This window comes from Sodiomyces alkalinus (assembly GCF_003711515.1).
Source record: "Sodiomyces alkalinus F11 unplaced genomic scaffold SODALscaffold_1, whole genome shotgun sequence".
Classification (NCBI taxonomy): Eukaryota; Fungi; Ascomycota; class Sordariomycetes; order Glomerellales; family Plectosphaerellaceae; genus Sodiomyces; species Sodiomyces alkalinus.
In genome coordinates this window covers 5,021,869-5,046,865 of record NW_021167079.1, presented here as the reverse complement: position 1 = coordinate 5,046,865, position 24,997 = coordinate 5,021,869, and the positions used below count along the sequence as shown (strand labels likewise).

The following is a 24,997-nucleotide window of genomic DNA, read 5'->3' as shown; positions in this document are numbered from 1 at the left end:
TTCAGCTCTCACCTCGGAGAGTCGCAACAGGCCCCAAAAAATCGACGATTCGGAAACTATCAACTTACACAACGCCGCCGACTATAAACAATGTATATAAAACTCTCGAGTATGAAGACCTTTTTTCTTTTCTTTAGTTTTGTTAGAGAGCTTAAGGTAAGTAAGGTACTGATTGGGTATGTTGTATCTGTACTTTGTTTTGATACATCTGGGTGTCGTTGATTTTTTTTCTTCCTCTTTTTTCCCCTGCGCCTCTTCCCTATAAACCTCTCGCGTGCCCTTCAGGGAAAGCGCAGGGGAAGGCGGAACTAAAATCAAACAATCCACATTGCCCACTTGCCGTCCGTCTGTCTACTCCCACTACTTTCCTACGTGCATGCATGAGGTAGCAACTTCAAAACGCAGTAGCAGTTGCACCTGACTTGAGCCATTCCTACTCAATAATTGGTCATAGTTGGGGAGCATGACATGAGTCTTGTCCAGTGCGAAGCTTCGAATTCTGCCGCTCCACAACCCCAACTCTTCTGACCGCCCAAAATATTTCTCCTCTCGCCCCACAAGGGTGTAGTGGGGACCAAAGCAGAAACTTCATCAGAACGGTCGAAGAGGTTGTGCTGGGGAGGTGGTCCGAGCTTGGAACCAAACGCGCACGTGATCTCAATTCGGAGACGCGGCAACACCAAATTTTTGGACGTTCCCCAAGTTCCCTTGCCGTCTCTGGCGTGTCGGTATCGCACGCTTCCAGGTGTCCCTCTGGGTGTTGTCGAGTTCCAAACACAGCATCCTTCTGGTCCAGCATTCCCCCGTCGCCGGACCAGACCAGTTACTATCCCTTTTTTTTTTCAAGATGAGGTCACGTAGACCCAGGTTTTACAACCTGAAGCGGCCTGTATGTCCATCGGCTAAATCCCCCCCCATCATCCCCCATTCCCATCCTGTCGTCGACTCTCCTCCTATTCCGTCCAAGTCGTCTTGTGTTGTCATGTCGACCACCGCACAACTACACAACACAAGGATCACTGTCCCAAAAACAAATCCAAAACAAAAGTCGGTCTTGTAAACTGACAATCTCCTCCAGAAAGTCCGCCAGTCCTGGAACAAGTTCAACCTCTATAACCTCGCCCGCCTCACAGTCGGTCCTACTATTCGCTATAATCGTACCTTTTTCCAGCAGAAATGGATAGCCAAATCCATCGCCCGGGGCTACCACGGCCCTCACGTCCGCGAGAGGGATTGGGAGCGCATGTTCTCCCGCCGTCTCCTATCCGCCGTCGAACTTCCCCCTGCCTACCTCGCCTCACATGACGGCTCCGAACAGGCCGCCGGTCGTGGTTCCGGTCGCGAGCACGATCCCAACGATCCCGACCCGCCCATATCTGCAACCAACTTCTCCCCGACCGAGATCAAGCGTCGCAGCCGCCTCGAGCCGGAGAAGAAATTCGCGTTCCCCAACACATTTGCTCACCCCGACGCCTACTATTTCAACGTGAAGCATCGGACCCCGTCCTTCTTCGGCGACCCCGTCCGTGACATGACCCCTTATATGCAAATGACTTTTGCTCCTCTTGAGAGGCGTCTCGATGTCGCCATATTCCGTGCTTTGTTTGCCAGCAGCACTTTGCAGGCCAGGCAGTTCTGCGTTCACGGCGCCGTCAAGGTCAACGGGAAGACGGTAAGACGTAACGAGCATATGCCTCTTCCATGCTTCGTCTACCTTTTTTTTTTCGTTGTATATGACCACCCGCTGAGACGATCACTTTCATAGATGCGACACCCAGCGTACCTACTTAACCCAGGCGATATGTTCCAAGTCGACCCCGAGCGTGTCCTGTACGCCACCGGCGAACCTAAGAATCCCAAAGAAGCTGCCCGGATCGAGAGCATGCTCAAGCAACAAGAAGAGCGAGAGGCAGCACGAGAGGCCAGTGCCGCCGCCCTCCACGCCGCCAAAAAGCAACAACTCGCCGAAAAGCTGAAGAACGCCGACCAACAGGGCGGCGGCGACGGTCCTCAGGCCGAGGCCGCCTCCGCAGACACCCCCCTTGAGGCCGAGACCCAGGCTGTCGAGGAAGGGGCCGCCGCAGAGACCAAGGCGACCACCGGCCTCGACAAGGACGGCGAGCCGCTCACCGCGGAGGAACTGGCCGCAGAGCATCGCAGCCAGCTCAAGGCTCTCATCCGGGACGCCAAGCGTCTGCTCAGCGAGAAGGACAAAATGGGCGCCAAGCAGAAGCAGCGCGTCCGGCTCTTCATGTCCGAGGCCAAGCGCGCCCTCAGCCGCCTCGGCAAAAAGGACGTCGCCGACTCGCTCGAGGATCTCAACGCGGAAACCACCGCCGCCGCCGCCCGCGACGGCCTCATGAACCACCTCGCTGCCATCCTCAAGGGTCTCCACCTTGACCAGCAACCCACGCAGACCTCCGCGGAAGCCGAGAAGGAGGGGGAGGACGCCGCGGCCGCCCCTCGCACGTTCGAAGAGGAGGTCGAGGCCCTTTCGCCCGGGGAACAGGCCGCCCTCGCCCGGCTGCTGAAGGAAGACGCCGAGAACCCCGTCGACGAGTCCAAGCCCTATCTGACCCCCTGGCGGCCGCGCAAGTACCTCGCCCCCTTCGCTTTCGTCCCCCGCTACCTGGAGGTCAACCAGAACATCTGCGCCGCCGTCTACCTCCGTCACCCTGTCGCCCGCCGCGGTTCCGCCGAGGTGCCCACGCCGTTGCCTTACGAGACGAGTCAGCTCGCTTTCAACTGGTACCTCCGGAGGAGGTAAACGCGCTGCTACGATTGTGTGGGCGGGGGGGTATATAGGTTGTTGGATGAGAGAAATAGGTGTCATGAACTGTACAACACAGAAACCCAAACGAAACCACGGGCAAGATAACATGTACCATCTACTACCAAGTTGGATGCAGAAGACGGAGGGAGGTAAGGGGCTATTTGGGTCATCTTAGATGAATGTATCAATATTTCTGTTTTGACTGTCACCACACGACGTTCTCACATTGCGAATTTGTGCGTCTTTGACTCCTTGAGGGCAACGGACCTTAGTCTCTTCCAAGTGAGAACCATATCGGTATCGCCCTCATAGACCTCGCCATAGAGGATCCGGAATAACTCTTTAATGCACAACCCCTCCATCTCCCGATGCAGACGTGGTTTCCGAGAGACACAAGGGAAGCAAGCGTGCTACGCAGACGGACTTGTTGATAGCTGGCACAGATACAGGGAAACGATTTACAATTGACACAGGAAGCAAACTGAGACTAGCGAGAGAGTGGCGGAAGGGGAATACCGCAAGGAAAACCAACGTGCTAAGAAAACAAAAGGAGTCGGAAGACGCCCCAAAAAGAACCGTAGAACCGACGGAACCGACCATCAGTCAACAATGTCATCGTCCACGCCTTCGCCTCTTCCTGTCCTATCCTGTTTTTTTTTTTCGTTTTTCCCAAACCTGAATTACTCTTGCTACCTCAAGTAGGTACATTACACGCATCCATCGCTTTATTACTCGACCTTCCCACGTCATATGAAAGAAGGTTTGAAGGAGCCAAGACAGGGGCGGATGGGCAGGATACAAACAAGGTATCAAGCATGATGTCGTTGATTAAGTATAGGAAAGACGCCGTGGCCTCAGTGGTGGACCGCCCTGCGGGACGATCATCGCAACGCTGTGTTCTTTCCGATCCTCGCTTCTCGCCACGGCTTTCATGCCCCTTTTGTTCCTCCAGGTCAAGAGGTTGCAGGGGCGAAAAAAGGCCGAGCCCGACCTTAACATCGTTTTTGGTTTCTCAAACTCCATGAGCCGTCCGAGATTAGCTTCCCAGAAGCTCAAATCTCGCTTGGTAGTTTTGATTCAACGTAGGCTGCCGAGTGGAGAGAGGATATGATTAGAGGCGAAGGGTCCAGAAGCTGGTGAAAATGAAAAAGATAATAATAATAAAAACAAAGAAACGCGTTGAGCTGTAAGTGTATGGGCATCATGGGGTACTCAAACATGGTCGTAGAAAAAGAAAGGCAAATCGGGCTAGGAGCCATCGGCCGTCGCCAAAGAGGTGCCGATAATCCCTCAACGGAGTGAGAAGCCTCCCCGCTTCTTGCCCTCCTTGCCATCCATGGGCCGACCGCTTTCGATGCGCTGCTTCTTCTCCTCGAGGTCCATCCGTTGGCGTTCTAGCTGCTCCTTCATCTCGCGATGGCGGGCGTATAGCTCTTCTTCGCTCTGCTTGAGCTTGCTCTCCTTCTCGGTCACCTTCTGCTGGAACACCATCTTCATCTCGGCCTCCATCTTGGCAAGCTTCTGCTCGTGGAGGGCACGCTCCTCCTCCTGCTTGACGGCAGGGTTGACCTCCTTGAAGACGCTGGGGTCCTGAGACACGCCCATGGCGATCAGCTTGTCGGTACGGTAGTTCTCGTACAGGATGTTGTTGGTGTGCTCCTTGAGCTCCTCCATGTGGGTGCGGATAAGCATCTGGCGCAGCTTGACAAAGTCGCAGTGTTCCTCATTGTCGACCTCGATGATGCCCCAGGGGTAGGCACGACCGCGGACCTTGCGGCCATCGGGCGTGGTGACCTCGTTACCAGCACCGACAACAGCGAAGGGGACCTTAGACATGATCTCGTTGTTCTCGGCAATGGTCTCTTCGTCGTCCAGCTCGTACCGCGGACCCTCAAAGATCTGAATACCATGGTACTTGATGTCGGCCAAAATCTGCGGGGGAAGGATATCAGTTACTAAATGGTAGGTCACAAAACGCGAATCACCATCAATGACATACCCGAGCCTTGAAGCTGCTAATCTCCTCGTCGGTAAGGGTATCAGCCTTGGCAATGACGGGGATCAGGTTGACCTTGGTGTGAAGGCGACGCATAACCTCGATGTCCAGAGGCTTGAGGGAGTGGCCAGTAGGCTGAATGAAAAACACGCAGGCGTGGATACGATTGTCGACAATGTTCATCCGGTTGACCTTGTTCTCGGCGTCGAGATAGGCATCGTAGCGCTGTTCAATGTTGTCGACGATAGGGCGCCACGACTCGTCGTTGTTAACAAAATCACCGAAGCCGGGAGTGTCGACGACGGTCAGACGCAGGCGGACACCAGCCTCCTCGATATCAGCGCTGATAGACTGAATAGAGACGGTCTTCGGAACAATGTCGAGGCTAGGGCCCTTGCGCTCCTTAGGGGGGTACAGCGAAGTGTTGAAGAGCGTATTGACGAGGGTCGACTTGCCAAGGCCGGATTCACCTAGAATCCGGGTCAGATACAGGCAACCATAGCAATATGTTGCGGGATGTAGCAAACTCACCGACGACCATGACATTGAAGTTGAAGCCCTTGCGGACGCTCTTGCGGTGCCACTGGTTGGGAAGGTTGGCAAAACCAACGTACCCGGTTAGTTTGCGGCGGACAATGTTCCGCAGGTCAGTAGACGACGCAGCTATCAATTGAGGTCAGCACAGTTCAACCGGCTCGGTCGTTGAGGAGCGGATAGACAACGCACTCGGCGGGGTAGGGGCCACGGCGAGCGCCTGAGGCGGGGGGGAGCCAGCGGGAGAAGCGTCGGCGGAATCTAAGCACGGGACCAGTTAGCGGCCGCCAGCATGGGTAAGTAAAACGTCTCATGATATGACAGTGGCTTGGGAAGGCAAGAGGAGCTTGCGCCGACGATTGTCAAAATGGTTAGCACGGGGTCCGTCCGGGAGAATCCACGATAATGGTCGGAATACGGGCCACATTCTCCGGCGTGGCAGGTGAGGCAGATCCAGATGAAGTCGCATAGGATAGGGCATCCACTGTATTACGGAAGAACTCTTCGGCCGTTGGTTGTTGAGGTCCATTAAGGTACGATGCCTTCATGGGCTCAGCATGCTTTTGGAGTGTACTAGGGCATGAACTGCGAGAGGATAGGCTCCGACATCCTTCCGGTGCGGCAGACTGCTGGACCTTGGGGAGAAATACATCGAAATGGCATCCTGTTGAGTGGTCGAGGCATCGCTGTCGTTGTTTTGATCGAGGTAAAAGCTCTGACATTCGCTTGACGTATCCAGCCATGACCAAGAACCTCTGCAGATGCAGCACGACAGCCACGCGTTCGGGAACTGAATTGACGCGTTTTCTTCTCTCCGGAAAGCTTCTCGTGTATGCGAATAACGCGTGCGTCGTTCCTTGTCTGTCAAATGCCGTGATATACTCAGAGAAGATGCCAGAGCATTGGCTAGAGACCCAGAGGGATTGTAGTACGCGTCACGGATGAATGGCAGCCAGCGCAGAATCCTCTTGCCTTCCCTGTGCTCACTGTGTTGCATGAGGTTTGACGGGATATGATATCGTAGCTTACCCATTTTCCAAAAGGACGAAGGATCGGAGGTCGGATGAGAAATGGCAGTGTCTAGGAAGAGTGACGGTGACGGTTAGCAAGTACGATGGACCAGAGTCAGAGAAGGGTAAGCCAACTTGAATAAGGGGGGGAATTGAAGCCAGTGGGAAGAGCAGAATAGGGAAAGGGAAAGGGGCAATCGAATCCGCTGAGATGGCAGAAGGCACGAATACGGCCAAGGCCAAGGCACCACGACGAGGAGGTCTCGACGCAACGTGCCTTCTTTGACCTAGGGCCTTGCCGTGGGCATTGACATAGCCCCGATGAGAAACATTGATGAAAACATACCGAAGAAGAGATGACGACTAGTCGCGTATTGAGAGATGTCGCAACGATGGACAAACCCAGGGGGTTAGCAAGTAAGATTATCTGCCTGAGGGTGCAGTGTAAGTGAGCCGACGAGAAAAAGAAAAGAATAAAAATCAGTAGACGAGCGAGCGTTCTGAAGTCCCAAGGCTGGGAAGTTAGAATTAAGAGACGTCAAGTAGAGACGACGAAGGTGATGAATTGGAACGGGAGAAGGGTGACGGGTGACGGGTTGGGTCGATAGAATAGGCACGAAAAATAATTTAGTTAGGATCTAGGAGAGAGATGGGTCGCCTTAGCCAGCAACCTAATAAGTGGACACCTGGAAAAGATTCAATAAGATTGGTGCTGAACTGTGCGGTGCGACTCTGTTTCAGGGACGGGGGGGGACTTCCTGCCAGCTTCCCCTTGCCAACTGTCCGTCTTATTAAGCAGTCCCTTTCTCGCTCTGTCCTTTTTGCTCCTTTCCATTTTGTTTTCCTTTTTTTTCTCTTGTCTTTTTTTCGTTCTTTTTCTTTTTTCCCCACATCTATCTCCCAAGTCCCGCGCCTCGTAAATGGTAAAAAGGGGTACTTTAAAGGACTAATCCTAATGAGGACTAGCACTCATTTGCTTGACCCAGGACAGGGGAAACACTGGGATGATGGCCGGGTCGTGCTCCCCAGAGAACGCTTTTGATTGGTCAGGTTTCTCGCATGTCCAAATGAGACCAATTGCTCGGCTGTGAAGACTGGGGAGCAAGCAAGCTCGTGTACACTACGGATAGGTATCCGTACACACGACTGGTTGATGTCTCCCTACTTCGCACTTTGACAGACAAAGCATCAAGGTCAGTGACATCCGTTTGACTCCGCTACTCTGTACGGATACGGAATACGGAGTGTGAGGTTGTACACACACACACACACACACACACACACACACACACACACACACACAAAACACCGTACCTTATGCCGGGTGTTGGGACGAGGTTGCTCGGTACATCGTAATTGTGATGCGCCAGCTTGCATCACAACGCACGAGACTTGTCTACAGGAACCCCTGAAAGCCGGGAAAACACCACATGTCTCCCCGATTCTGTAGGTCTGGCAAGCAAAGCCCTAACTGACGCTGAAGAAGTCAATGGCGAAAACAGCAGGAATAGGCAAGAATGCCAAATCACTGCGGATAGTATGTAAGCCCAGCTCACTTGTCAACATCGTCTTCATCACGGGCTTGAAAAAAGAAATTGAAAAAAGGGGGGGCGGACCCCGTCATGATGGGCGACCCGTGGACGGGCTCTCAACCCTGCCCATTCCTTCGGCATACAGCTCGGTGTGCCTCGGTGTGAACCGGTGGGAGACAAGACTCCAAGAGGAACAAACCAAAAAAACTCGAGTGAGTTGAACAACACTCGATCCTATTTGATCAATGCGAGAAGTATATAACAAAAAAAAACACTCTAAAGAAAGTATGTTCTCTCGCACTGAACCGGGAAATTGGATACAAAGGAAAATCTTCGTCCAACTGACACCGTCGTCTCTCGCAGCCTCTCTTATACCTTGTTCTTCGCCTGCTTCTTGTCATGTTTCTTGTTCCTAGGGAACGCCCTTTCCCGTTCCTCATTGACCCGAATGATCGCGTCTCGCGCCCCGGGCCAAGCACTCCGTTTGCCTGTCTCGAAAAGCCGGTACATATGTGGCGAATAGACACCCCAACCCATCATTCCGCACACCCGTCTCTCCCGTAACCAAAACCACCAGCCGCGCCAACCCCAGCTCATATGCTCATACATGCCCGTGCCGGCTGTCCGGTGCAGAAACTTCATCCATGGGTACATCCTGCCCTTGCCGAAATACGTGCCGGTTAAAACCCGCATCCGCCAGCCGAGCCATTGCTGGTAATCATCGACCTGGCGCTCCATGGCCTCCCGCGGTGGGAGCGGCGACCTGCCCGCCCACACCTGCGCCACCGCCATAGCCTGCAACTCGCGGAAAGGGGCCGCGCTTTCGGTGACGATGCCGTAATTCAGGCACGCCAGCGAGTCGCCGTAAGCCGGGGGGAAGATGTTCTGGAACAGGTCCGGAAAGGGGGGCAGATCGTCGCCGAGCTGCGTGAAGGTGAGGTCCGGCAACAGGGAGAAGTCGGGGCGGTACCCCGTGCACGCGATAACGGCATCTATCTCTTCCAAAACGGAACCGTCGTCCAACTCTAGGGACCGGGGACCTGTGAATCGCCGGATCCCACGGACCGATTGGATCTTGCCTTGCTGCACGAGAGGCACGAGATGGTCGCTGCATATGAGGTGGCCTCCGTCTCCTTCGATGCTCCGGTCAGAGACTGCACTTCTGGTTTCGCATTCCGCGTGGTCCGGCTTAGTGGACCCAGGGTCGGTTTCAACAGTTCCGCTGCCGCTGCCGCTGTCACTTCTGTCACTTTCGGCATCGCGACTTTGGATGGCGCGACGTTGTATCAGGCCGTCGACGATGAGCTGGAAAAGGCCTGGTACGTAGTGTTCTGCCCAAAAACCGAGCCGGAGCTTTTTCCAAGAGAAAAAGGTGTCCATGGGTCCATCTTCGTTACTCCGCGGGACGATTCTCGCGCCTCGCCTGTGGGACAGGTAGACGTTGGAAGCGTGACCGGTGAGCTCCTAAGGTAGTGATACAGCGGGTAAGAGCCCAAACAAGTCACAGGTATAGCCTTCTCGGTCACAGGGAGCAGCTGGTGGGAGACTTACAGACGCGGTATCGGCAGCAGAATTGCCCATTCCAAGTACGACGACATTCTCGTCCTTGAAGTCTACGGGACTGAACGACGATTAGACTCGAATTATTGGATGCGGCATGGAGTTTTCGTACCTCTTGTATGCTTGGCCATGCAAGAATTGGCCCTCGAACACATCGAGTCCTTCAATCACAGGCCTTATGGCTTTGGCCTCCGAGCCTGAAGCGAAGACTACTTTGTCAAACGGCTCGGGGTCTGTTTGGCCCTCGAGGTAAACGAGCCATTTCGCATTATCATGATCCCGAGTGATAACCTTCACGACCATGTCGAATCTAATATGGACGTATAATTTGAAGTGTCTCGCATACTGACGATAATATTCAGACCATTCCCTGGAGGATACATAAAGTGAAGTCTCTAGACAATGGTCAGTCGATGTCTCCCCTAACCAGATAGAAAGAATGCATGCCCTACCGTCCGGGAAAGGGAAATCAGACATGGGTGACTGGTATCTGCGGTATTAGCCATCCCACGTCCACAAACGTTCAGATGGGCGTTGTTTACAATATATTTGCTGAGCTGAGATCTCGTCCAGTCGGTGGCCGACGTAACTGTCGGGTCACCCGAGACGGTGAAGATGCCGCCAACATCAGACCGTCTCTCGTACACTGTCACGTCAAACCCCACCTCCCGGAGCTCCTTAAGCGAAGATAACCCTGCTGGGCCTGCTCGTCCATTAACTGCGTCAGTAACTCAAGCATGGTTCCAGAGGGGGAGGGGGAGGGGGAGGGGGAGGGGAGTGGTATCGCTATTACCTGCGCCGATGACAGCGACCTTAACGGTGGCGGGTTGAACGCCTTGAGGAAGCAAGGGGCGGCCCATTTCGGAAGCTTGCCAGTCAAATGCCCGCGGATTGAACGAGATGGGGACCCAGGAAGCAGAACGTGAAGACCTCCAGAACATTTCTCGCTGGTTCATGATGTAGAGACGAGAGACCAGAATCTAGGCGACTTGCTTCGAGTTATAAGGGATCAGTTCTATGAGCCGATTGGAGATCGGAGTGGCTGCGCTGCATGGTGATCTTCGAGCCACCCGTATCCGAGGGTAGCATCCAGTAGGGGTGATGGTTGGCAGCGTGCAACATCTAGATACGCAGGCAGGAGGACATTATGGGTAGAACAATGGCATCGGGATTTCAGAACAATATCAAGGCGGCACCCTAGCCAAAAGAAGAAAAAGGGGCCCAACTCCCTGGCTCCGGCTCCGAAACTACCCTTACATATGAAGGTAATCCTTGTATATGTGCTCCCACAATAAAGAGAATATAACCCCAAGCGATGCAGACTTCTCATGAATGGAGCCAGACCAGACTCCAGAGACGGCAACATTTACTGACTGGGTTGCCTCGAGTTGTGCCAGACTCAATGCAATCGAGTGAAGAATTAATGAAAACAGGCCTAATAATGACATTGGATCAATACAAGTCCATGATTATGAGGTAATGCTTCGTATTCATATTATCCATGGTCTTGACGCGTTGCTTGATTCTGACCGTGTGCTCAGGTTTTCGAGGTTGCCGATTCTGGTGATGAAGGTTAGACGGTCAACTGTGAATTCGGAAAGGGGGGTGGGAACCTAATGCAATTATACAATATTCACTAAAAAAATGAACCCTCTGAGATATGAGACTAACGAAAGAGACCGCAGCCATTGACCAATTAGAGCCATTTCACCATAGCGTCCGGAAGCGGGCGGTAGCAGTTAAGATGATACTTATGTCTTTGCATGAGTTCCGTGTACTATCAAGTACCTTATTAGCAATCCGCTTTTCCTATTTTGGACCGGGCTTCAATGATGTCACACCTGTTCCGAACAGCCCAGAGGTTTCCTTCCTGTGAGGGACTCGCGACTAAGGTAGAAACGGAAATGTCAACACACATTCCCCGTGAATCTCGACAACGTTCTCGCCCCTCAGTCAACTACCAGGGGAGCACAACACCGCGTACCGGGCGTCAAGACCTAATCAAAAATGAGAGCATGATTCAGACGTTCTGGGTTCTGCGTGGTGCTTCCTAGCTTCCTGAAACGAAAACACATTTTACGGATACAACAGCAGCTTCCTTCGTACCTTACGGTATATAGCTTGCTGGGAGCATCAACGTCACAGACAACAACCAGGCACCGGTACCATTCTACACCATTCTATCAACAAGCACTCCTACACAATCACTATCAACTACCGCCGGTGGCACGCCACACGGCTTGTCATGTTTCAACTCCTTGGTTCCTGTTCCTCTCGCATCCCGCCACCACAGACACCATGAGACACGTCCAGGCGCTCTCATCGTCCCACTTGCTGCGGCCATGGGCAACATGCTTATACCTTGATTCGATGGCTCGTCGGGTGCCGCACGGGCGTTGGAGGACGTCGCGAAGCCAGCGCCGTCATCTCTTCACCGGTGCTTCCCAGAAACCACGCTCCCCCGACCGTAAGTTCACCTCTTCCATCCCTGCGGCTATCGCCTTCGCAGGCCTTTTCACATGGTGGCTTTATCCCACCGAAGAATTTAACCGGCTGTCAGAAACAGCAAAACGGGTTGAAGACGGGAAGCCGGTTTGCGATGAGGACAAGGACGACGAACCCAGAGACAGAAATGGCACCTCTGCTGCGTGGTCTCATTTCGCGTCGGCTTTTGAAACCTTTTCCGACGCCGCCACCATCGAGTGGTCTGCCTTGTCCGACAAGATCGTCGACTCGATCCTTCCCGAGTGGTCCAAGATGATCCCGGGATACGTCCGAAAGCTGCAGCGCGAGATGTCCATGGCTCCTGGCTCTCTCGCCGACGAGATTTGGAACGAAGCACACGATCCCTTCATACACCCCGAAATCCGACACTCCGCCTCTGTCCGCGTGTCGAACCAACTCTGCGACGAGGAGAAGGAGTTCCTCGCCCGTCGTAAGAAGGTCACTCGAGCTGCCCTGGCCCGTTTCCTCGGCATCGATGAACACGATATTCACCCTGACGATGTACCTGTCATTGCTACGTGCGGCTCCGGCGGAGGCCTACGCGCACTGGTTGCCGGCTCGGGCTCTCTGCTCGCTGCCGACGAGGATGGCCTATTCGACTGTGTGACTTACACCGCCGGTGTCTCTGGCTTCTGCTGGCTTCAGGCGCTTTACTTCTCCACCATCGGCCGGCGGAGTCTCCCCCGTGTGGTCGAACATATCAAGTCCCGTTCCAATATCCACATCGCCTACCCCCCGGTTGCGTTCCATTCCCTCATCTCCGCCCCTACCAACAAATACCTCCTAAGTGGACTCGTCGAGAAGCTACGAGGTGACCCTCGCGCCACATTTGGCCTGGTTGACATCTACGGCTTGCTACTTGCCGCCCGTTATCTGGTTCCTAGAGGCGAGCTAGGCGTCTGCAGTCGAGACTTCAAGTTGAGCAGCCAACGCGAGCATATTCAGTACGGCCAGAACCCGCTACCTATCTATACCGCCGTGCGGCATGAGATTCCCGGACTAGACAATGCGGGGCGTCCGGCTTCGGATGAATCGGCCAAAAAGGAAGGACAGAAAGAGGCGTGGTTCCAATGGTTTGAGGTCACTCCTTACGAGCTGTTTTGCGAGGAGTTCGGGGCCGGCATCCCCACCTGGGCCATGGGGCGGAAGTTCTACAAGGGTGTGGACGTCAGCCCGGAGAAAGGCTTTCATTTACCGGAGATCCGCATGCCCTTTCTGATGGGCGTCTTCGGCTCTGCCTTTTGCGCCACTCTAAGCCACTATTACCGCGAAATTCGGCCTCTCGTTCGGTCTATCACGGGATTTGGAACCCTCGACGGAGTCATCTCGGGACGGTACTACAATGACCTCAGCAAGGTGCACCCAATTGACCCGGGAACCGTCGCCAACTTTGCCCACGGCATGCACGGGAAACTGCCGCCAACGGTGCCGCCATCCATTTACGACCGGGAATATCTGGAACTTATGGATGCTGGTATGAGCAATAACCTGCCCATCTATCCGCTTCTGCGGCCCGGACGGAACGTCGATGTTCTCATCGCGTTTGACGCATCGGCGGACATCAAGACGGACAACTGGCTAGCCGTGGCCGACGGTTACGCCTGCCAGCGAAAAATCAAGGGTTGGCCCATTGGCATCGGCTGGCCCAAACCGGACGAGACTCCCGCACAACACGTGAAACAGCTCGAAGAAGCTGAGGCTGCCACGACAGCGGAAGCACACGTCAAGTTGCAAGAAGCGAAGCAGCACCAGAAAGCCGCGGAGAAGGCACAGGACTCCCAGAACAAGAACAACGGTAAAAGCGCTGCTTCCCAGTCCGCCGAGTCGTCTGAAGCAAACAAATTCAGTCCCGGCAAGCCCGGCTCGGGAGATCTAGGCTACTGCACCGTCTGGGTCGGCACGATGCAAGAGAGTACAACCGAGTCGCCTCCTCCGCCTTCCAGAGCCCTCACGGATGATGAAGCGGCAACGGAGCTCTCCCGCCCCGATGCTGGCTTAGCCGTCGTGTATCTCCCCCTCTTGGCCAACCCTTCCCGCGTCCCGGGCATCAACCCCGGGACCACGGATTTCCTGTCGACATGGAACTTCGTGTACACGCCAGAGCAAGTCGACCAGGTCGTCGAGCTGGCGAGGGCCAATTACGACGCCGGTCGAGGGCAGATTCGCGAGACGTTGAGGGCGGTGTACCTACGCAAGAAAAAGGCGAGGGAAGAGAGGGAGGAGGCGGCCCGGAAGGAAAGGTATCAGAACCGTGTGAGGCGGGGGGTGGGGACTCGGTTAGGAGAAGGTGATCACTTCAGCTAAGAAGTCAGTGGGAGGCGTTTCATTATGTGGGCGGAGAACGCGGATGGAGAGCGAGCAGGGAGAGATATTGGTAGATACCCCCCCCCCCCCCAATAGAGTGAAGCACAGGCACAACAATGCCAAGAAGTAGACGTACATTTGCGAAGAGACGAAGAAATTATTGCACAGTGGTTCACTATTGGTTACACAGATTCTATACTGACTGGCGGGCACCATTTCCCCCTAATGGCACAAGATAACGAAGATTCTCTTCTTCACAAACAAAAAATAAAAAATAAAAAATTGTACACTGCCCGTTCAACCAGGGCAAGGGGGATGCAGATGCCGGCTTTCCAGAATGGTGTACATCAATCATCCACCATAGAGCCTCCTACATGCGGTTCCATTTTGTAACTTTTCCCAGGACGCGATTCTCTCCATGTCGTGTTGTTGACGAGAAAAGGCAAAAGAAGGTAAGAAAGAAAAAACCCCCCAACTTAGATAACCTCTCCAATGTCAACATACACGGGCTCCCACTTCTTCGCACCCTCGCTCAGCATATCGCTCGGCACGCGGACGTTCTGGCCAGGGCTGTAGAGATACCAAGCCTTCAGAGCGTTCATGCAGGCCTTCTGGCGGGCAAAGTCGAGGCTGGCACCGGTGCCCTCGCCAAGGAGGTCGCGGCCGCTGTAGATACCGACCACGAAGACGGGGGTGCGACTGCGGCGACCCGTCTCGCTCAGAAGGCGGGCGACGGGGGGTTCGAAGCCTTCGCGGGCGCAGAGCATGGCGAGTTCCCGCGTGGGGAGCTTGAAGCTGAAGAGGCGCTCGAGGTCGACGTGGCGGCTCAGGATGTGGGCGCGGACGAAGGCGTGGGCGGCGTCGCGCCCCGCGTGGATGTACAGGGCGCCTACGACGGCGCGGACGACGGCGGCGTGGGCCTCGTCGCGCAGGGACTGGCGCTCGGCGGCGGCGAGGTCGGCGGCGCGCTGCGGGTCGGCGGCGAGGTCTTCCTGCTCGCGGGGGTTCGGGTTCGGCTTGTGCACGGTGTCGCCGAACTCGTCGTCGAGGACGGTGCGGGAGCTCAGGCCGCGGCGCCAGCGGAACTTGTCGAGGTGGGCGGCCTCCTTGCGGACGTAGCCCCAGCGGGTGTGGCGGACGCCGGCGGCGGGGTCGAGGGAGAACTGGAGCAGGCCCGGGTCGACTTCGGGACCGGGGGCGGCGGCCTGGTCGATGCCCCAGGAGCGGGCGACGTTTGCGAGAGCGGCGGGGCCGGCGTAGGCGCGCATGGCTTCGAACAGGACGGCCATGGGGAGGCGAGGGTACGAGACTACCAAGCGCTCCGAGGTGAGGTAGCTGAGGAGGGAGGAGCCGACGAGGGCGAGGTTGGCGTTGTTGAAGTGCGGGTTCGGGTCGGCAGAAGGGTCGACCAGGCACCGGGTCAGAGTCTGAAGAGGGAGCTTGGAGGGGAGGGAGAGACGGGCGTGGAGGGCGGCTAGCTTGGGCGAGGAGAGGGCGCGTTCGGGGAGGGGGGAAGGGTAGGGCGGCTCGCTTTCGAATGGGTCGGCATGGTATTCTCCGGCCGCGGGTACGGCATCTTCAAACGCGGGAGCGACTGTCGATTGTGACCGTACGGATGGTCGGAGATGTGTTGTCGCTGCCGGAGTTGCCCTATGCAAGGAGAGAGATATCGGTTTCGTGCACGAAGAGGAAGCTCTTGTCTGGGCCGAGAGCAATTGCCCTGAGCATCTTGATGTCCGTAATCTCTTCATCTGTGGGGACAATTGAAGAATTAGAGGAGAAGAGAGGAAGGACAAGAGAAAAGGAGGGTAGCACAGGGTGATGGCGAGGATATGGCGGCTCCTCGTCCTCGTCTTTGCTTCGGTCTCTCGTCACGAAAAAGTTTCCCGAAAGTCCCAGGGCGAGTCGTGTGAGGGTGCAGGGACCATCTGCAGCCAAGAGAGCAGCCAATGGGGTGGTAATAGCGGGAAGGAGTTGTTCCGGTCCGGGCATTGCCAAGTTGTACCCCATACGAAGTACTTGCGAAGTACATTCAAAGGTACGAAGTTACTCCGTACATGCCGCGTTTTTGTACTGTACGCCTTGCGATACAAGACGAAAGGTTCGGGTGTACTTACGGTAAGGCTTTGCCTTCGGAGAGACATGCAGCATGCTGTAATTATCAGTAGGGCCCGGTATCGTACGCCGTAAGAGTATCACTTTTAGTGAAAATAACACCGAGAGCGGATAACGGAACCTGAGAAGTCACACGCTTTACATTGCCGATGCATATAGGCCATGGTTTCGGCGGAAAATGTTAACAGTCAGCATCCGCCAATTGCCGAATTGGTCTAGTGGTATGATACCTGCTTCGGGTGCAGGTGGTCCCGTAAGTTCAAACGCCAACCCATACGAGGGTTGTTGGAATACAATTCTAACAATTGCCAGGCGTTCGAATCGCGGATTCGGCCAAACTTTTTTTCTTTCATTGTCATTCTGGTATCCCAATCAGAGAATACTGCTTCCATTGAGTTGTCTACTTGATGATGTTCTCGCTAAAGGTATTCCTCGTCGTATATCTCCACTTTCTCCCTCTGATGAATTGGTTGTTGTTCTCTTGACACAGTAACTCGATGTAACTCATCTCATCCGAAATCAGTAACATCACACTTTCCGAGTTAAGGGAAAGGTCCGTGGGATTCGCCTTGCCTCAGAATAGACGTGTTCTTAAAGTCCTTGAGTCAACTATCCGTAGCTCTCTGAAAGTGACCTATATGAGACGTTGATGGAAGTGCAATTTTGGACCGTGTATTAGGTAATACTTCGTAAGTACCTGTCAGGTAGCCCAAGGACCAGTGACCGCACGTGACCTCGGCTTGGGTGGAATCAGTAGCCTGGCCCTCCAAATCAACGAAACGTCGTTGAAGCTGCGTCTCAATTTCTCTGATACCGCGATACAGCAACCATTGCCCTTCCCCAACTTCCCGAATACGCCCCTTTTGTCCACATTCAAGATGGTACGTGTGAATTGAGTGTTATCATCAGATCTTATGCTAACGGGCTTTGTAGGGTGGCGGTCCGAGAGTCCCGTAAGTGCTCATTTCCCTCGACTCCCAAGTCATGCTGCCGATGCGACGACGCCTCCTTCCGACGACGCCCGTTCCCCTTACTCCGAGCAATGCTGCAAAGCCCACCACAGTTCTCTAACGCCTCGGTCTCTCTAGGTATCCGAAGCACGTCTGGTCGCCGGCCGGTGGTTGGTACGCGCAACCGGCCAACTGGAAGAAGAACACGGCCATCGCGGGTCTCGTCATGTTCGGCATCATGGCCGGCGTGTGGAAGCTCAGCGCCGAGAGGGAGCATAGATACGTCATGCCAAAGGAGGGCTCGTTCTTCCCCAGCAGATAGTACGTCCTTTGTCACGCCTATGGATTCCTTCCTTCCCATTCCCCGTCGTCGGGTGGTTTAACGGCGACGTGTCACCCGATCTTCGAGAACTAACGTGGACATTGCAGCTGGTCGAAGCAGTTGATCGAGTACGACCGGGAGCAGGCAGCAAAGAAGGCAGCAGAGGAGAGCCAGAAGAGCTCCTAGAATCCCCCGCCCTACAGAGCATCTGGGGAAACTGTACATATATCTCGTTAGAGTTGGAATGGACGAGTCTTGAACACACCGGAACAAAATTTTGGTTATCGTGCAACTCTTGAAGGATGGGACTCAAGATGTCTCCGCTGGGAGATGCGGGTATTGCTTTACCTCTGACACTTTTCTCCACACGTCCTTCAAGAAATAGACGGAAGTATCTCGGCGCCCGGCACCTGTTCTGCTCAAGTCCGGGCAATAATCATATGACACCTAGGAATCTTGACCTTTCCTTGAAGCGGCAGCTCGCGATCCGACTCCCCGCTGGCGCTTCCTATGCGACAGGAGACTGCCTCGACGTCCTGCCTATGAACCCAGGCGACACGGGAGTACGGGGGCCCTGTGCCGTTTCGACTCTCATGGGATGCTGTATTGTTCATTACGAAGAGAGCCCTGTTGCCGAAGGACCGGTCGGCGTCAGCGTCAGCGTGGGGCGTGTCGAGCTCCCACGTCGAACTGGCGCAGCCCGCAAGAAGGAAATGCGCCGGCTCTGACCGTGGCAACACGAGACCTCGAGGCAAGGAAGGAGTTGGAGAGCCTTTCTGGCGATGCCTCCAGGCCGAAATTATGAAGAAACGTGTTTCAGTCCTCGATGTACTAGAGAAGTTTTCTTGAAAGATTGCCTCCGATGCGCATAAGTCGATAGTATGTTCCCAAGTCTTTGGCTTACATGTTTACCTTGGCTTTCTTAACCATATCCCCTGTTTCTTTGAGACGCCCGTTTTCCCGGCCTCTTTCTTCTTCTTTTTTTTTTTTGTGTGTTTGCCCTGTGCTTTGTCTACTTTTGTTCCGACCCTTGACGGGGGGGGGGGAAGAAACAAAAAGAGGAAAGAAAAAGGAGAAGAAAAAAGAAAGGAAGAAGAAGGGAAGAAGAAGAAGACGGCCAGACTCAAGAAACAAGATAATCTAACAAAGGCCCTTTTTCTTGTCCTTCTAGAGTATGATCATTGTGCTCAGTTTAGAACAATACAAAGGAAAGGCTGGACAAAGGAGCTCAGGACTTTGGCATCTTTGTTTAGATAAAGAACCACGTTCATGATAATGAACCCTCTTGTTCAGGGTCATCTCATCTGGCGTCAAGATTGCACTCTACCACGCTCAAGTACCACTAGTAGTCAAAGACATGTTCGTATCGATACTAGCATATGCGGACAAAGGCCTTCGACTTGGGTTACAGTTACCTGAGCACCAAGGCTTCTTGTCCGACTTGCGCAGAACTTGGCTCTCCTTAGCTCTATATCCAAATTTGGTGCCACCTTTTGTTGCGGGAATGCAATCGGCTTTGTCCTCGTCCGGGATACTCGGTCAAGGGGCGTCTCCCATCACTCCTTTGACGCATGTTGTATAACTCGAAGCGTCGTCCCAATGGTCCGGTGAAAATTGATATCGATATCAGACACACGAATCGTGATCTGGACCAGGAATATCGTCTGACGAAGCTGACAGTAGTCTATCCATCTTCTTCCTACAGACACCACTCCCTTGACTCTCCAGCACTTTGGCACACTTGCTTCGATTAACGCCTGACCAGGAGGTCGTCATCAAGATGGACAATACCCTGCTTCACACCTTTACCTATCTATGGTCCGAGATCAAAGCCCTGACACCAGAAGGCTACACGATCCTCTTCCTCCTCATCCTCATCCTGCGCTACACCCGGATTAACAACCCCAACCGCGCCGGTCAAAGTTACAGACAAATCCTTCCAAGAAGCAGAAACGGACGCTACACCCAAAGAGACGTTACCGTCATCCTTCCGACCACCAACCCGGGAAGCGACTCCTTTGCCGAGTCCATTGTCAGCATCCTCCAATGCCGCCCCTACGCCGTCCTGGTCGTGACCGTCCAGGGTCCCATCGCCGTCCAGACCCAGCGCGTCCTGGAAGCCTACCGCCACGCGTACCCGAATATCCGCATCGGCCTCGCGGCAACCGCGGACACCAGTGAGAGAGTGCGCATCGCCCACGCCGTGCGCAAGGTAGCCACCCACATCACCGTCCTCGCCGACGACTCCGTCTCCTGGCCCCTCACCGTCGTCCCGTGGCTCCTGGCCCCTTTCCAGGAAGACGACAAAGTCGTCGTGGTCGATATCGAGAAGCGTCTCCGTAGAGTCGGCGAGGGGAGTTGGACCTTCGCCTCGGCCGTAAACTTTCTGGCCTGCATGTGTTTCATTCGGCGCGCCCACGATCTGCGCGAGGCATCTAGTGGTCGCGAAGGCGGCTACAGTCTCGTCACCTCGTTCCTGCCTGCCCCCTCCGGACGCACTACGGCGTACCGCACCGCCTTTCTAGACGACGAGGCCATCCAGGCCCGGCTCCGCGACACGGAAAGGCCCCTCTCGGGCGTCTGGGGGTCATATCGTGAGGGGAAGAGGCCCTCCCAGGATGAAGCCGACGACATCGACATCGAGACGTTCCTCGCGCGCGAGGCCGTCAAGAGGCGAGGCGCGAAACTGGTCTTCCAATCCACCTTCCTGCCCCTCAGCCAAGACCCCGTCGTCGAAGTCATCCCGGCAGTCGTCACCATGCCTATCCTGGGCGACATGCTCCTCCGCGACGCGAGACGCTCCGTCCGCGCCGCCCTCGCCGCGCTGTGCTGTCCGAGCCTCCTGTTCCGGAGACCCGAGTCGTACCTTCTGTCTGTCCTGACGGCGTTTCTCGAGCTGCCCCTGGCGTGGGACTGGGCGCTGCTGTGGACCTTCGCGCGCGGCGGGCTGCTCTGCCGGTACGTGGACGTGCAGAACGGGACGACGACGACGCACTGGTCTCGGGGCCGGTTTCTGGCGCTTTGCGCTGTGATGGTGTTGTTCAAGTACCTTCGTTTTTCGTCTCACTTTGCCCGTTACCCGCGCGACCTCCTTTACCTCCCTCACCATTTCGTGTTCGGCTTGGTGCATCTTTTCATCAAGATTTGGGGTTTGTTCACTTTCAAAGATGATGCTTCGCGTCGTCAGACCTCGGACCGGTTGAGCGGTCCGGCTGAAGGATTTGTCGGAGATATCAACTCGTGGAATTTTCGTGCTGTGCTGTGAAAAGTCAGGGGGGGGAGGGGGGTAAGGGGACATCGAGGCTCGTAGGTATAGTATAGATCTGGGCCGGGGACCTTGGAAAGCATTGTTTCTGTTTTGTTATAGTTCATGTAATCGTATGGTTGATACCACTGAGATATAGATTGCAATGTAATTAACATGCAACACCGTGTCGTAAGATCGCAGGGCCGGAGGTCTGTTGCAAGTCGGATAATGCGTAGGTTGGTTCACCATGTAAGGTGAGTGCCTGTAGGGAGGGAAAACTGCGTCGTCCAGGATATATAACAACTTCGCAAACCCCTAGCTTTCTGCTCTGGGTCATCGTACACAGATCTCGCTTTTGCTCCCTACTCATGCCTTCTGCCCGTCATGCCATTCATGCCTGCTATCTCATGCTATGCTGAGCAACTAAACATCTAGCGAGCCCCTGGGTATCATTGCCCTTTTGAACGCCGGAGAAGATATATTTTTTTGATACGCACCGCCTTTTGGAAACCCCGTTAGAACACCATCTAGACCACACACAATACCCCAGAACTGAGGCGAGAGCAGAGTCGTCGAAGGATTAGCGGCGGGCCTAGCGACGTCGATTCCCCTTCCTGCGATCTCGGTTCCGCGGATAAGGATGCGGGTTCCATCCGTCGCCCCTATCCTTATTGTTCCGACGCTCGGGCTCGGGGACCTTTTCGATCACGTCAATCTCCACATCCTCGTAGTCCTCGTGCAGGTACGAATTGACCGCATCCTGCTCCTTCTGTGCCTGCTCCTTGTCGAAGACGAAGCGCATCGTGCCCTCGGCGCCGCGCGTGCTGCGCCGGACGGCGGGATTGCTCCCGGAACCCGCGGTAGCAGGGGATGTGGCGGAACCGGGAGTGACGCCCGGGGTGAAGCTCGGCGTGAGACTCGGCGTCACGGCCAAGGTAAAGCCCGTTGGCGGTGGCTCCATTTCGCAGGCATCGCAAGAGTAAGGGATGATCTTAGGTTCCTTCTGCTCATAGCTGGATTCCATCTCCTTATTGAGATCAATTCGGATTTGGATGAACCTGTTCAGCTCGTGTTTGGACCCGAGCCTGGTCGCCTTGGTGTGATGGGTGTAAAGATCAAGAAGATCGAAAAGCGCCTCGAGGATGTCCTCGCGACTCGTGTGCCAGTCGGATGGCCGGACGCGTCGGACCTCCTCCACATAGGTTCCGGTGACGCGGGCCGCCATCTCGATCACGGCCAGGGCCATGGTCCATGTTGCATGCTTGATAGGGGCGAAGGTCTTGTGAAGGTCGATACTGATATGGTAGGTGAGAGCGAAGAAGTCCTTGGGTGCCTGGGAACCCAGTATCACTCGGGTAGCTTTGACTAAGTATTTTTGAACGTAACGGCTGCGAAAATCGAAACCAATGGTCTCTAAAATGAGACGCTCCAGGCCTGTAATGATCCGCGCCGGACCCTCAAACATCTGGACCAAGTTAGCGCCAAGGTTGCAAAGCAGGGCATGACGGTAGCAGGATAAGAGACCTCGACCAGTCCAGCGAGAGAAAAGAAGAATAGAAGAAGAAAAAAGAAAAAAAAAAGAAAAAAGGGATTACCTTGTCGTCTTGGGTCGTGGGATAATCGGCATTTTTTATGTTGTAAGCAGCACACAATATCTCCTTAGACTTCTTGATGGTATCCTCCACCTTGCAGGCCAGAAAGAGTGATGCCAGGGCGGCGTCCTGGTAGTTGTACTCTACGTCCCTATGGCAGAGTCGGAAGAGGTGGTAGTAGAAGCAGGCAGTATCGAAGGTGCGAATGGGTCTAGGGAGGGCCAAAGTCGGGGTTCGTTAGCCTCGTTCAGTCCGACGGAGACGAGGCAGCGAAGAACAACCGGAGCAAGCGGCAACTCACAAGTGAAGGCTCTCGCGGACGTTATCGATCAGTTGAACGCCCTGGAGCCGGTAGGTATCCTCCCGCGCCGGGTCGTAGGACTGCTCTTTGAGCATGCGGCGCAGCTTCTGTTCCAAAGTGAATTGGCAGGCTACTTGGACATGGCCAGGGTGTGGTCCCCTGGCAGGATCGGAATGGTCCAGAGGCACGACGCCGTCGGGGATGGGTGGTTGTTGGATGGGTTCGTCGATAGGATCGCGCGATGACGCATGGGACCGAGGGCCGGTGGGAGCCATCTTAGTTAGGTAGGCGTACTTGGCTGGATGACCAAACGATACCCAGACGATATTGTCAGTTCAAGCGACGGCTTCTCCAGTTGCGCTAGAGGTAAGGGACGAAGTGAGGTTTCAAGCCATGTCCCGCGAGTTAACCGAAGTACGAGAGAAGCACCAGAAGTACGATTGTGGTATAGGCACAGCCTCAAGCGATCGGAAAAGGCCGTGAAGGCCGTGAAGGCCGGTACAGGCTGATGTGACGACTCGAGACTTATATATGGAAGCAGGAACTGTGAGCAGAGACGTCGATTTGCAAAAGGGAACCGTAGCTCATAATCATCTCACGAGCTGTATGGAAACATAAGTGACTGCGCAAATGCCAGTGACGCCGGCTCGGTTGTGGCAAAGTGGTTGTAGGGCTTAAGAGTACGGATAGACTGGGGTGAAAGTGAAGCTATTCAAAGTCGTGATCGAGCTCTCTTGGGTACGTACTTCGTAGGGATTCCTCTAAATGCGGAGTCACGTGTAGCAGTGGCTCGAACGTCGCCGGAATACATTACACCGGTTCCGAACTTGTAGCCAATGATCTGCCTCACCCAGATAAGATTAACCCTCCCCTGGAGCTTGCTGATCCGCCACCACCTGACCAGCCTTGTCGTCAGATAACTCCCTTGCCGACGTTCTCTTCCACCATGTCTCTCGCTAAACACCTACAACAAAGCCCCTATCGTCCATCCGCGAAACTCCCAAAAAGATGAAGCACTTCCTCACCTGGGGTCTCCTGGCCCTCAGACCCCTAGTCACCGCCGCCCCCACACCAGACCAGGAAGAGGACGACACCCCGCTCCCCCTCGTCATCTGGCACGGCCTCGGCGACACCTACAACAGCGAAGGGATGCAATACGTCGCCTCCCTCGCCGAAGCCCAGCACCCAGGCATCTTCGTGCACACGATCCAGCTAGGCGACGACGCCAACGCAGACCGCTCGGCCACCTTCATCGGGAACGTAACCACCCAGCTCGAGACCGTCTGCGCCGAACTCGCCGCGCACCCGATCCTCTCCACGGCACCCGCCATCGACGCCATCGGCTTCTCGCAAGGCGGGCAATTCCTCCGCGGCTACATCGAGCGGTGCAACCGCCCCCCCGTGCGGTCCCTCATGACCTTCGGCTCGCAGCACAACGGCATCGTGCGCTTCCGCGCCTGCGCCGACCGCGACTTCCTCTGCCACGGCGCCATGGCGCTCCTGCGCTTCAACACCTGGTCTTCTTTCGTCCAGGCCCGTCTCGTGCCCGCCCAGTACTTCCGCGACCCGTCCCCGGACCAGTTCCCGCGCTACCTCGAGAACTCCAACTTCCTGGCCGACATCAACAACGAGCGGGAGGAGAAGAACGCCACGTACGCGGCGAACATGGCTCGTCTGGAGAACTTCGTCATGTACATGTTTGAGGACGACACGACCGTGATTCCCAAGGAGACCGCCTGGTTCGAGGAGGTCAATGGGACGGAGGTCGTGCCGCTCCGCGCCAGGCAGTTGTATCGCGAGGATTGGCTCGGCCTGCGGGCCCTGGACCGCAAGGGCGGCTTGAGGTTTAGGCAGATCCCCGGAGATCACATGCAGATTGGCGAGGAGGTCCTGAACAGCACTTTTGCGGAATTTCTTGGCCCTGCCGGCAAGAAGTTCGCCGTCGAGAAGGAGGGGGCGGCGGATGGGTTGGTATTTGAGGAGCTGCAGATTGTGATTTTCTGACACTTTTCTTTCTTTCTCTTCATCCCTTCATCCCTTCATCTCTTCATCCTAGCTTAGCCGACATCAGTAGAGCCGGTAGCGCCACGGAAAAATCCATAGCGAGTAGTCACCGCGACGATTGAAACTGGGAATTCTTGTTGTCTACGCCCCGGCATCCCTACGGGTGGAGGCTGGTCTAAGTGTTCAAAGTTCCTGTCGACTAAAAATAGACAATGAACGCCGTACGCCGCCCTTCCTGTCATGCATGGAATG

At 55.0% G+C, this 24,997-nt stretch overlaps 11 protein-coding genes across 11 annotated transcripts; 6 read left to right on the top strand and 5 right to left on the bottom strand.

Moving 5' to 3' along the window:
• The first annotated feature begins 723 nt into the window (after positions 1 to 723).
• Positions 724 to 3,255, top strand: SODALDRAFT_304839 (alpha-L RNA-binding motif-containing protein). The gene is made up of 3 exons (XM_028608990.1): positions 724 to 889; positions 1,079 to 1,672; positions 1,766 to 3,255. Exons 1-3 carry the CDS (start codon positions 848 to 850, stop codon positions 2,765 to 2,767), a joined length of 1,638 nt encoding a protein of 545 aa, XP_028470852.1. The 5' UTR covers positions 724 to 847; the 3' UTR covers positions 2,768 to 3,255.
• SODALDRAFT_29247 (hypothetical protein) lies at positions 2,999 to 3,480 on the bottom strand. The gene has a single exon (XM_028608695.1). The coding sequence runs from the start codon at positions 3,371 to 3,373 to the stop codon at positions 3,116 to 3,118; it is 258 nt and encodes an 85-aa protein (XP_028470851.1). The 5' UTR covers positions 3,374 to 3,480; the 3' UTR covers positions 2,999 to 3,115.
• A 450-nt stretch (positions 3,481 to 3,930) lies between these two features.
• On the bottom strand, positions 3,931 to 6,787 carry SODALDRAFT_29245 (Septin). Its single transcript, XM_028608693.1, has 6 exons — positions 6,660 to 6,787; positions 6,333 to 6,383; positions 5,496 to 5,564; positions 5,301 to 5,432; positions 4,773 to 5,239; positions 3,931 to 4,705 (listed from the first exon to the last, which is right to left on the bottom strand). The coding sequence occupies exons 2-6, from the start codon at positions 6,334 to 6,336 to the stop codon at positions 4,064 to 4,066; spliced, it is 1,314 nt and encodes a 437-aa protein (XP_028470850.1). The 5' UTR covers positions 6,337 to 6,383; positions 6,660 to 6,787; the 3' UTR covers positions 3,931 to 4,063.
• Positions 6,788 to 8,214: 1,427 nt separating this feature from the next.
• Positions 8,215 to 10,503, bottom strand: SODALDRAFT_304833 (dimethylaniline monooxygenase; the record flags this gene model as incomplete). Its single annotated transcript, XM_028608989.1, has 7 exons — positions 10,199 to 10,503; positions 9,948 to 10,111; positions 9,858 to 9,888; positions 9,518 to 9,800; positions 9,397 to 9,466; positions 9,096 to 9,309; positions 8,215 to 8,999 (listed from the first exon to the last, which is right to left on the bottom strand). The coding sequence occupies exons 1-7, from the start codon at positions 10,359 to 10,361 to the stop codon at positions 8,215 to 8,217; spliced, it is 1,710 nt and encodes a 569-aa protein (XP_028470849.1). The 5' UTR covers positions 10,362 to 10,503.
• A 734-nt stretch (positions 10,504 to 11,237) lies between these two features.
• Positions 11,238 to 14,607, top strand: SODALDRAFT_355235 (FabD/lysophospholipase-like protein; the record flags this gene model as incomplete). Its single annotated transcript, XM_028613798.1, has 4 exons — positions 11,238 to 11,277; positions 11,359 to 11,438; positions 11,551 to 14,150; positions 14,520 to 14,607. 4 exons carry the CDS (start codon positions 11,238 to 11,240, stop codon positions 14,605 to 14,607), a joined length of 2,808 nt encoding a protein of 935 aa, XP_028470848.1.
• Positions 14,378 to 15,973, bottom strand: SODALDRAFT_327210 (54S ribosomal protein L3). Its single transcript, XM_028610369.1, has one exon. It carries the CDS (start codon positions 15,963 to 15,965, stop codon positions 14,691 to 14,693), a length of 1,275 nt encoding a protein of 424 aa, XP_028470847.1. The 5' UTR covers positions 15,966 to 15,973; the 3' UTR covers positions 14,378 to 14,690.
• A 1,236-nt stretch (positions 15,974 to 17,209) lies between these two features.
• Positions 17,210 to 17,868, top strand: SODALDRAFT_327209 (hypothetical protein). Its single transcript, XM_028610368.1, has 2 exons — positions 17,210 to 17,600; positions 17,709 to 17,868. The coding sequence occupies exons 1-2, from the start codon at positions 17,518 to 17,520 to the stop codon at positions 17,785 to 17,787; spliced, it is 162 nt and encodes a 53-aa protein (XP_028470846.1). The 5' UTR covers positions 17,210 to 17,517; the 3' UTR covers positions 17,788 to 17,868.
• SODALDRAFT_327208 (hypothetical protein) lies at positions 17,709 to 18,572 on the top strand. The gene has a single exon (XM_028610367.1). The coding sequence runs from the start codon at positions 17,916 to 17,918 to the stop codon at positions 18,327 to 18,329; it is 414 nt and encodes a 137-aa protein (XP_028470845.1). The 5' UTR covers positions 17,709 to 17,915; the 3' UTR covers positions 18,330 to 18,572.
• A 304-nt stretch (positions 18,573 to 18,876) lies between these two features.
• SODALDRAFT_355231 (hypothetical protein) lies at positions 18,877 to 20,866 on the top strand (the record flags this gene model as incomplete). The annotated part of the gene is made up of 3 exons (XM_028613797.1): positions 18,877 to 18,960; positions 19,051 to 19,208; positions 19,330 to 20,866. 3 exons carry the CDS (start codon positions 18,877 to 18,879, stop codon positions 20,864 to 20,866), a joined length of 1,779 nt encoding a protein of 592 aa, XP_028470844.1.
• Positions 20,867 to 21,440: 574 nt separating this feature from the next.
• SODALDRAFT_336556 (cyclin-like protein) lies at positions 21,441 to 23,016 on the bottom strand (the record flags this gene model as incomplete). Its single annotated transcript, XM_028612604.1, has 3 exons — positions 21,441 to 22,313; positions 22,444 to 22,651; positions 22,742 to 23,016. The coding sequence occupies 3 exons, from the start codon at positions 23,014 to 23,016 to the stop codon at positions 21,441 to 21,443; spliced, it is 1,356 nt and encodes a 451-aa protein (XP_028470843.1).
• Positions 23,017 to 23,577: 561 nt separating this feature from the next.
• SODALDRAFT_375263 (palmitoyl-protein thioesterase) lies at positions 23,578 to 24,977 on the top strand (the record flags this gene model as incomplete). The annotated part of the gene is made up of 2 exons (XM_028614740.1): positions 23,578 to 23,652; positions 23,717 to 24,977. The coding sequence occupies 2 exons, from the start codon at positions 23,578 to 23,580 to the stop codon at positions 24,743 to 24,745; spliced, it is 1,104 nt and encodes a 367-aa protein (XP_028470842.1). The 3' UTR covers positions 24,746 to 24,977.
• Between the last annotated feature and the right edge of the window lie 20 nt (positions 24,978 to 24,997).

Excerpts from the sequence above, each read along its gene's own strand:
- SODALDRAFT_304839 (XM_028608990.1), top strand. The coding sequence starts at position 848 with ATGAGGTCACGTAGACCCAGGTTTTACAACCTGAAGCGGCCT. Across the intron at positions 890-1,078 it reads TTTACAACCTGAAGCGGCCT|AAAGTCCGCCAGTCCTGGAA; the intron begins GTATGTCCATCG and ends AATCTCCTCCAG. Across the intron at positions 1,673-1,765 it reads TCAAGGTCAACGGGAAGACG|ATGCGACACCCAGCGTACCT; the intron begins GTAAGACGTAAC and ends TCACTTTCATAG.
- SODALDRAFT_29247 (XM_028608695.1), bottom strand. The coding sequence starts at position 3,373 with ATGGTCGGTTCCGTCGGTTCTACGGTTCTTTTTGGGGCGTCTTCCGAC.
- SODALDRAFT_29245 (XM_028608693.1), bottom strand. Across the intron at positions 5,240-5,300 it reads CTTCAATGTCATGGTCGTCG|GTGAATCCGGCCTTGGCAAG; the intron begins GTGAGTTTGCTA and ends CCCGGATTCTAG. Across the intron at positions 4,706-4,772 it reads TTAGCAGCTTCAAGGCTCGG|ATTTTGGCCGACATCAAGTA; the intron begins GTATGTCATTGA and ends CTTCCCCCGCAG.
- SODALDRAFT_327210 (XM_028610369.1), bottom strand. The coding sequence starts at position 15,965 with ATGAAGAGATTACGGACATCAAGATGCTCAGGGCAATTGCTCTCGGCC.
- SODALDRAFT_327209 (XM_028610368.1), top strand. The coding sequence starts at position 17,518 with ATGGCCGGCGTGTGGAAGCTCAGCGCCGAGAGGGAGCATAGATACGTC. Across the intron at positions 17,601-17,708 it reads TCGTTCTTCCCCAGCAGATA|CTGGTCGAAGCAGTTGATCG; the intron begins GTACGTCCTTTG and ends TGGACATTGCAG.
- SODALDRAFT_327208 (XM_028610367.1), top strand. The coding sequence starts at position 17,916 with ATGTCTCCGCTGGGAGATGCGGGTATTGCTTTACCTCTGACACTTTTC.